Here is a 10,514-nt window from a genome sequence, read left to right as displayed (position 1 = left end):
TAGGGATATGACACTCAAATGGTGAGCCATAGGTATTAATATGTAATTTTATACAAAATACTAAGCCTGAACATCAACAGAACCAAACTTCAGAGATCAGAAATACCATAGTGAAACTGAGTGTTACTGTACAAATTTAAGCTATACCTTCAAGGAAATAGCAGACCACTGAAAACTGTGGATGCCAGTTTTTGTATCCTTTTAATGACTAGTTCTATATATTATGTTTCCCTATACTGGGAAAAATATTATAATACTAAACATAGCAATTTGAAGCAATTCAGGTTCTCAAGTTTAAAAAAGGAATGGTATTTTTTTTAAAACTTATGCTATAAAAATATTCTCAGATTATATTTATTTAACTTCTGCAGTTTCTGGAATTTCATTATGGAACTTCCTTCTTGCATGATCTTTACCAAATTTCTATGGAGCATAAAATTTTCATAATTCTTTTCAGTAAAATCTGTTCAGGAACTCACTTGGGCAGAAATACTTTTACCTATCATTAGAGTTGAAAAGAAATAGATTTCAGTAAGAAAAATACAGGGATGGATCAAGACTTTTTTTTAGAAAAATATACTGTATATAATACATTTTGAAAGTTATACAGACCATATCCTTTTATTTAATGTGAAGGCACAACTTTAACATAGTTAAAAGCAAATGTATTTTAATTACTTATGACATAATCGACAGTACCAGCTCTTAAAAATGTATATTTGCAAGCATATCATTGAAGATTCTTTCAGATTGTCAGTTCAAAAAGCAAAACTCTTTTGCAGAAAATCAATTGAAACATTATGGCAGGTCCACATAATATTACTGTTGGATAATCTGTTCACCAGCAGCCACAGGGTTTTCTTCATTTGGTGCATAGTCCGGCTGGTCCATCATCTAGGCATAAAGATGTGAGAAAATACAAATTTTCAACTTGCACTCAATATTGTCCAATTTGGCAAAAAGGATTCCCAATTTTTTTTTAAAGAAAGTTTTTTCTCTTTATTTTTAATTGATTTCTTTTAGGAGAAGAAGGAGAGCTAGAGATAGAGCTAGAGAGAGAGAAATATTGTTCGGTTGCCACTGAACCCGAAACCTGGGTATGTGTCCTGACTGGGTATCGAAACTGACACCTTCTGGTGTACAGGATGACACTCCAACCAACTGAGTCACCGACAGGGCGGATTCCCAATTTTTAAAAATGACTCAGAATGCTCTATGGAACTGAGTATTCCTCTTGGAGCAATGTACTGGTTCAACATCCACGCTCCTAAGATATGGTCAAAGTGACAATGAAGCCTCCTTCCACAAGCCTAATCATTGGACTCAGGGCCAATGTGATAAATGCTTTCTCTGGATCTTCTACTATTTCCATTTCCCTCTGTGGATACTGCCCTACATGGCAGTAGGAGCTCCACCACAAAAGGGAGATATTCCTGATGCTTTTCCAGGACACAACTGCAGGTAGTGCCCACTCCTAGAAGTGGCAAAACTACAAGTGGCCCCACAACTCACTGTGAGACGACCTGCTGGTTTGGGCACAATGTAACCTGGATGACACCTTGAATTGACCTTAAGATAATTTAAAAATGATAGGTGAGCCCTGGCCAGTGTGGCTCAGTTGGCTGGACATTGTCCCATGCACCAAAAGGTTGCCAGTATGATACTCGGTCTGGGCACATGCCCAGGTTGTGGGCTTGATCCCCAGTGGGGTTGTGCAGGAGACGATCGATGATCAAAGTTCCACTCTCACAACAATGTTTATCTCTCTCTCTCCCCCTCTCCCTTCCTCTCTCTCTCTCTCTGTCTCTAAAAACAAATAAAAAACAAATACAGTATTTTTTAAAATGATATGTGAAATTTTAGAAACACTGTATGATAAAAATTTCTACTAAAAGCAAATAACTTGAAGGTACTTAAAGGTCAAATGATACCATAAAATAAAATCAAGAATACATTTGCTGCCGAAACCGGTTTGGCTTAGTGGATAGAGAGCGTCGGCCTGCGGACTGAAAGGTCCCAGGTTCGATTCCGGTCAAGGGCATGTACCTTGGTTGCGGGCACATCCCCGGTGGGAGATGTGCAGGAGGCAGCTGATCGATGTTTCTCTCTCGTCGATGTTTCTGACTATCTCTCTCCCTTCCTCTCTATAAAAAATCAATAAAATATATTAAAAAAAAAAAAGAATACATTTGCTATAGACTAATTTTAGAGGAATTATCAGTTAAACTTTTCTCAAATGATCACTTCAGCTCTGCCTATATTCCCATGAAAATCTTTCTATATTTGGGAATGAAGGAAGAAAGTGTTTAAATGTTTTTTGTGTTTTTACTCAGTTCTTCAGATAAAATTACTTTAAAATGGAAAAAAATAATGTCTTTGTGAATATTGTCAAAGATTTTTAGGTAAATGATTAAAATTTCAGTATTGGGATATACTTTTTTGCCTTCTCTTTTATCAAGAAATAGAAAATACCAGCAAGATAGTGTTCCTGTTTTTGTAAACTGATCCCAAAAGCTTTAGTGTTTTTTTGGAAGAGGAGGTAAAGAGAGGAATAATTCCCAAATGGGGTCTCAGGACTTGCCAGGCAAGAATAAGCCAGAACTAAGGCATTTAGCTGACAACTATCTCAAGTAATGGAGACAGCTTATACAGCCCACACCTGCCGATAATCTCTGAGCCATCTCAAGTCCCCAAACTATCAGTTTTGAGGTCCTTCTATTTGCCAAACACAACCCCCAGATGAAGGTAGTTACATGTTTGCAGCCCTTCGAGGGGGGAAAAAAAGCCAAATCAAAACAGGTAGCATATTTATTAAAAGCATTTCACTTCATGAAACATAAGGTGAAGTTGTTGAAGAGTTGATTTTAGTCATAATTTAAATGAAGGAGGGGAAGGAGAAGCATGTAAGATATATTTAGCCCCTCTTCCTTCTAAAAATGTAGAAGCTCTGGGTATAAGACGTTGGAGCTGTAGGGGGAAAGAGAACGGAAGCAGCCTCAATAGAATGGATGGGCAGAAACCCCAAGACCTGCTGACTCTGGCAACTGTAACCTAATGAAATAATAGCCTACATACCCTAAGTTATAACATGCTTCTTTCCCCCCTAATTGGCACTTTAATCCCTAAATATAGAAATATATTACTTTTGAAAAAACACTTTCACAGATCAACTTATTCAGAAGTAAATATCTCTATTCTGTATTTACTTTTCTTTACTGACTTCTCAATAAGAAAATACTATGCTAAGCTAAATAAACCAATCAGAGAAAGGTAAGTATCACATGACCTCACTCATATGTGGAATCTAATGAAAAAAATAAACTGGTGGACAAAACAGATCCAGAGACACAGAAGCATGGAACAGACTGATGAATCTCAGAGGGAAGTCAGAGGGTGCGGGTAGGAGAGTGGGGAGAGATTAACTGGAAAACTTAAACGCATGGACACAGACAATAGCGTAGTGAAGGCCTGGGAGGGGTGGGTGCCAGGTGGAGAGGGTCAATGGGGAAAAAAAGGGGGACACCTGTAATACTTTCAACAATAAAGATAAACTTTTAAAAAATCTATATATGTATATATAAAACAAAAACAATATAGAAACATCATTTACTGATAGCTCTGCTTATTTATTTAAAAATATATTTTTATTGATTTCAGAGAGGAGGGAGAGAGAGATATAAAGAAACATCAATGATGAGAGAGAATCATCGATCAGCTGCCTCCTGTATGCCCACCCTCACTAGGGATCGAGCCCACAACTCAGGCATGTGCCAATTGGAATCCTGATTCATAAGTCGATGCTCAAACACTGAGCCATGCTGGCCGGGCTAGCTCTGCTTATTTATAGATGATCCAGGCTCCAGAAACAGTCTAATAAAACAATCATTAAAGTGGGGTAACTGGAGAGTTGTTGACACTAAAGCGAAGTTGTTCTAAGTAGCTCTACTCTCACTTGTCAGTCACAGCTTGTGGCTTCTAAAAATAATTAGAAGCACTAGTGATATTTAACAGAGACAATCCCATTGTTTGCTGATTATCAACAAACTGAAAACTTACTTCCCATCTAGAGTAAAATTGCCCATTGGAGGTGGTTGCAGAAATCTAACTCCAGCCCTGGCCCGTGTGGTCAGCAGTTAGAGTGTCGGCCTATGCACCGAAGGGTCTCAGGGTCGATTCATAGTCAAGGGCATGTACCTGGGTTACAGTTTCGATCCCTGGCAGTCATGGCTCATGTGGGAGGCAACCAATCGAAGTGTCTCTTTCATATTGATGTTTCTCTCCCCCTCCCTCTCTCCTTCCCACACTCTCTAAAAATCAATAGAAAACATATCCTCAGGTGAGGATTAACACAAAAACGAAAAAAATCTAACTGCAATGATTTAAGAATAGAAATAAACAAAAATACCCTAAAATGATGGTTTCTCTCAATTGTTTTATGTGCCAAAGTAAGTATGCCACTGCTGATTTCTCTCCAGAGAAATGAACCTTTATTTACACTAATTAGATCTTAGACTGAGTATAACTAAATGTATGAAACCAAATACTGTACTCTTGAAGCATTCTAGAAAAAAATTTCATAGAAGATAGTGATAAATAGCTTTGAGCTATAGAGAATACAATTAAGATTTCCAAATTAGTATTATTTTAGAGATATCCTATAGAAATGTTACTATTTTTTATTGATTTTAGAGAGAGAGGAAGGGACAAGGAGGGAGGGTGAGAGAAAGACAGAGAAAGAGAAAGAGAGAGAGAGAGAGAAGCATCGATGTGAGAAACATTTCCTCAGTTGGCTGCCTCCTGCATATATCCTGACCTAGCATCAAGTCTACAACCTGGACATGTGCCCTGACCGGGAATAGAACTGGCGACCCTTTGGTGCACAGGATGATGCACCAAATCAATCGAGCCACGCCATCCAGGGCAGAAATGTTACTTCTTTTGATCAGAGAAACTCATGGAAAGGGCTGAGAGACTACAAGTAAAATACTAAAGTATTTCTATGAAGTCTCTTATGTTTCAACAAATGAGGTATACTTTGCCCTTTGAAAACAACATAAACTTTTGGCACTTGGGGAGGGTGCTGGAAGAGGGGATAGGGGACATCAATGCTGATGAATGAGACTTGATTTAGGCTGATGAACACACAATACAGTGTACAGATGATGAGGTATAGAATTGTGTACCTGAAACCTGTATAATTTTATTAACCAGTGTCACCCCAATAAATTTAATAAAAATAAAAATAAACTTCTGACACTTGCAAAAAATGATTATATATAAAGATTGTAGACATGTAAGTCTAGTTTAATGTTTTAAAAGTGTTTCACTATTATAATATCTCATAACAATTTTGGTAATTTTATGAGGTCTGCTAAAACACAATCAGGAATCTTGTACACACACAGAAATGAGTAAAGGTCATTGGATTAAAGACTGAACATTATAGCTGTTTTGCATGAAGAATTTCAATAACATTAACTGAGAATGTACAGTGTATAAAATACTGTTGTCAGCACCAGAGGCTCTTAACACCTAGGAGCTAATACCTTAATGAGGGAGGCATACATAAATATCTGCACTGCAAGGCCTGATGTTAGTAAGTATTTAAAGTACAATTAAAAAAATATGAGGAAAAGTGACTTAATTTCAATTGGAGAACCCTTAGATATATGCTTGGAGAAAGGAGATTTTGAGTTGGGAGTTATATAGGGATATTCTGGAAACAGACTGGCAATGCTGTAACGACAATGAAAGTTAGGAGAGGAGGGAAAGGAGCATTATACTGTTAGCCTAAGAGATGAGCCAGTAAAGGCCTGCGGATGGTCTTCAGCGCTGGCCCTCAGGCCTGTCTTACACTAGGTCCACACCTAGTCTCCTCCCTGTTTCATCAGGCTTATTGAGGTTCCCTGCCTACTTTCCTAGGGTCTGTCTAATTTTATCTGATTTCAACAACCAGCTGCCTCACCAAGTCTTGGGCTAACTCACCATCATGGATCACACATTCTCTTACCTGCCTGTAGACCCAACCTCATTTTACAGATGAAGAGACAGTTTTAAGAGATTGAGTAATTTGCCAAAACTGATGCCAAAGCCTATAATATACTGTCTATATGTAACCTATATCCCTAGACCCTGGGACCACAAATGACAACATTCAAGCTAAATTAATTTTGACTTTAAAGGTTAGAAAAAACAATGAGATTTTTTTTCAAAAAACTTAACCAGGGAATAATTTTGTGAAGTCATTAATTTTTGTAAGTTTCAAAAAAAAATGCTAGTTTTCTAGAAAAATAGATTTTCTCTTGGCAGCAATTTATAATATTCTGCAACCAGCTTGATTAAAATTTCAGCAAATATCATTCTTCATATTTAAAAATCTACTGCACAGTAGGAAAACGACAGCATTTGAAAGGTTTATTCCCTCTAAGATTGTGATGGCTATTAAATCCTTTTACAAATAAGTTAAAGGAACCAGATTTAACAAAGACCCAAAGTTTTAATACCCAAACCAGGAAAATGTAAATCTAGTAACTGAACTAAAAAAATTACAGCCAAACCAACAAATGAACCAAAACAACAACAAAAAAAACCAATTATGCCCTAACCAGTTTGGCTCAGTGGATAGAGCGTCGGCCTGCGGACTGAAAGGTCCCAGGTTCGATTCCGGGCAAGGGCATGTACCTTGATTGTGTGCACATCCCCAGTAGGAGGTGTGCAGGAGGCAGCTGATCGATGTTTCTCTCTCATCGATGTTTCTAACTCTCTATCCCTCTCCCTTCCTCTCTGTAAAAAATCAATAAAATATATTTTTAAAAAAACCAAACCAAAACAAAAAAACCCCAATTTTTATAAGTAATAATAGCAAATACATTTGTCATGCTTATGTTGTGCCAGGCACTACTCTAAGCATTTTGCATAAATTAAACAATCCTCTTAAATAGGATGATTATTATCCCATTTTACATTGGAGGAAACTGAGACACTAAGAAGCTAAGTAACTTGCCTAAAGTCATATGGCTAATAATTAACAAAATCAGAGTTACAATGTAGTCAGTCTGGCAGCAGACTCCACACTTTATTATCACGTTATTTTATATTCTGAATATCTTTACCTAATAAAATCATGACACCACACTATAAAAGTGAAAAGTGTATAACCAAAGTTGTTTTATCTTTTCAGACACTTTTAAATGGATTTTCCTACAATTAACTGTCTGATTTAGCTACTATGTCATATGGTCAAAGCCCTGGAGTCTGCCCTTCTGGGCAGTTTACTACGGCCTTGTGTTCGGCTGCAATGATCTTTCTTTCCCTTTATATGTAGCTGCTGTGAAGCAGAATAATAATGTTTTTCAAGATCATAATCTTTAAGAGTGAAACTCAGAAGGTCCAGGGCAGAACATCTGTTCAAAGGGAATATAAATGCATCCATTGGTTGAATTCCTTCCTTACCTACTATCATCCCCTTTCCCTTCAATAAACATCATGGAGGAGAGGAACCAAGATGGCGGCATAGGTACATGCTTGTACCTGCTGCCTCACACAACCACATCAAAACTACAACTAAAAGACAAAATGGATATCATCCAGAACCACGGGAAGGCTGGCTAAGTGGAAATTCTACAACTAGAAGGAAAGAGAAAAGCGCATTGAAACTGGAAGGAGGTGCAGAGGTGCAGAAGTGCGGAGGTGCGTGAGGAAACGGGCTGGCAACTGGGTACGCTGTTGTTTTTTTCAATCGGGAGAGAGATACAAGCTCCCAATTGCTCTGAACTCCAGTTCCGGGCGAGACTCTGGGGACCCAGACTCATACGGGGAGAAACTGGACTGTCTGGCATCGGGCCGGAATGCGAGGGCAGCATTCTCGCAGAGTTGTTTGCAGCGATCATTGTTCTTGCACGGGGCCGCAGGACACAGAGACCCCGGGACCACTCCGAGGCATAGCAGACTAGCAGCAATTGTGGTTTGCTCCGCCCTGATGATTCCCTGAGACCCGCCCCACCCAATTTACAACCCTAGACCAGTGATGGCGAACCTATGACACGCGTGTCAGAGGTGACACACGAACTCATTTTTTGGTTGATTTTTCTTTGTCAAAGAGTACCAAAGCTTCCAAAAGAAGGCCTAGACCAGTGATGGCGAACCTATGACACGCATGTCAAAAAATTTCTATATGTGACACGGCACCAGAGTTGAGTTAGGGTTTTTCAAAATGCTGACACGCCGAGCTCAAAAGGTTCACCATCACTGGCCTAGACAGCAGCCTGCACTACTTCACAGCTGGGCCTCATCTGGGCACTTCCAAACCCCAAACAAAGAGTAGGAATCTGCAGATCTCTCTGTAGCTCCTGCTGGGTGTCCTCAGGCAGTGGCTGACTTTGCACCTCCTTGGAGATGCAAGAGCCAGTGTACCCAGTGGTCAGAATGAGACCATACCAGAGTACAACTCTTCACATCCAAAAGCAACACACTCAAGGGGCAGACTCAGTGAGCACCAAAGCCCCACTGAAGGAAGACCTGCCCCATAAGGGTGTATCCAGCACAACAGTTCTCCCATTGTAGACACAACTGGTCCTCACAGCCAATTGGCCTGGCGGTCAATTCCTCCCAGTGATACCAACAGTAATCAAGACTTAACTGCAACAAGACTGTGCACACAACCCATAAAGGGGTGCACCAAGAATGTCAACCTCAGGTGATTATAGGACACCTAGCACACAAAGCCACTCTATCAACACGGGGAAGCAACCAAAATGCGGAGACAAAGAAACATGTCACAAATGAAAAAAATGGAGGAAAGCAAACTACTGGATATAGAGTTCAAAACCACGGTTATAAGGTTACTCAAGAATCTTCTAAAAACCTCCGAGAAATTAAGTGAGACCTTCAAGGATATGAAAAAGGACCAATTAGAAATTAAGCATATACTGACTGAAATGAATAATATACAAAGATCCAACAGCAGACTGGAGAACCCTAAGTCAAAGATTTGAAATACGAAGAAGCAAAAAAACACACAACCGGAAAAGCAAAAAGAAAAAAGAATCCAAAAATATGAAGACAGTGTAATGAGCCTCTGGGACAACTTCAAGCGTACCAACATCCGAATTATAGGGGTGCCAGAAGAAGAGAGAGCAAGATATTGAAAACCTATTTGAAGAAATAATGACAGAAAACTTCCCCTACCTGGTGAAAGAAATAGACTTACAAGTCCAGGAAGTGAAAAGAACCCCAAACAAGAGGAATCCAAAGAGGACCACACCAAGACACATCATAATTAAAATGCCAAGGGCAAAAGACAAAGAGAATCTTAAAAGCAGCAAGAGAAAAGCAGTTAGTTACCTACAAGGGAGTACCCATACAAATGTCAGCTGATTTCTCAACAGAAACCATGCAGGCCAGAAGGAAGTGGCAAGAAATATTTAAAGTGATCAATAGCAAGAGCCTACAACCAAGATTACTCTACCCAGCAAAGCTATCATTCAGAATTGAAGGTCAGATAAAAAGCTTCACAGATAAGGAAAAGCTAAAGGAGTTCATCACCACCAAACCAGTATTATATGAAATGCTGAAGGGTATTCTTTAAGAAGGGGAAGAAGAAGAAAAAGGTAAAGATTAAAAAATATGAACAACAAAGTGACAACAAATACATATCTATCAACAAGTGAATCTAAAAATCAAGTGAATAAAAAATCTGATGAACAGAATAAACTGGTGAATATAAGAGAATCAGGGGCATAGAAAGGGAGTGGACTGACAATTCTCAGGGGGAAGGGGGTGTGGGGGGTGAGGGAAGAGACTGAACAGAAATCATACACCTATGGATGAGGACAGTGGGGGGGTAAGGGCATGGGGTGGGATGGGACCCGGGTGGAAGGGAGCTATGGAGGGAAAAAAGAGGAACAACTGTAATAATCTGAACAATAAAGATTTATTAATACAAAAAATAAACATCATGGATAAAGGAGAGGTACTACAATAAACCTGAGAGAAAGTAAGCTGTAGAATATTTCCAAAGGGACACAATGTTATTACATCTATGTATATAACATCTCTAAACATTCAACTCTTTATACTATGTGTTGGCATAAAAAGATCTGGAAGCTCCACAGAATTCGTTCAAAGTAGCTGCCCCTTGAGGGTGGGTGTGGGGGTAAAAGAGATAGAAAAGGGTCTTCTATGTTTACTTCAGGCACCATTGTATTGCTTTTAAAAAATGCAAACATCACCCTGGCTGGTGTGGCTGCTGGTTGAGCGTCGTCCTGTGTACCAAAATGTCGCCGGTTTGATTTCTGGTCAGGGCACATGCCCAGGTTGCAGGTTCAGTCCTGGTCAGGGTGTGTGCATACAGGAGGAAACCCACCAATGTTTGATGTTTGTCTTTCATACCGATGTTTCTCTCTCTCTCCCGACCCCTTCCTCTCTCTAAAATCAATAAAAAAAACATTTAAAAATAAATAAGTAAATAACGTGGAATTTAAAAATGCACACATGCATTACTTTGTAATTAAAAC

The 10,514-nt window shown here is 39.1% G+C and overlaps 1 protein-coding gene across 2 annotated transcripts in view; it reads right to left on the bottom strand.

The window, feature by feature from the left end:
* Nucleotides 1-593: 593 nt before the first annotated feature.
* Nucleotides 594-10,514, bottom strand: part of SPPL2A (signal peptide peptidase like 2A) — a 51,861-nt gene continuing 41,940 nt past the window's right edge. For both annotated transcript variants that reach the window (XM_006085968.3, XM_023751648.1), the window contains one exon: nt 594-894. In XM_006085968.3, the coding sequence (XP_006086030.1) occupies nt 820-894 (75 nt within the window). In that variant the 3' untranslated portion in view covers nt 594-819. The remainder of the gene's footprint in view (nt 895-10,514) is intronic.

The sequence above is a fragment of the Myotis lucifugus genome, unplaced genomic scaffold (assembly GCF_000147115.1).
Source record: "Myotis lucifugus unplaced genomic scaffold, Myoluc2.0 scaffold_23, whole genome shotgun sequence".
In the NCBI taxonomy this organism is placed as follows: Eukaryota; Metazoa; Chordata; class Mammalia; order Chiroptera; family Vespertilionidae; genus Myotis; species Myotis lucifugus.
This window is presented reverse-complemented; position numbering and strand designations above follow the sequence as displayed.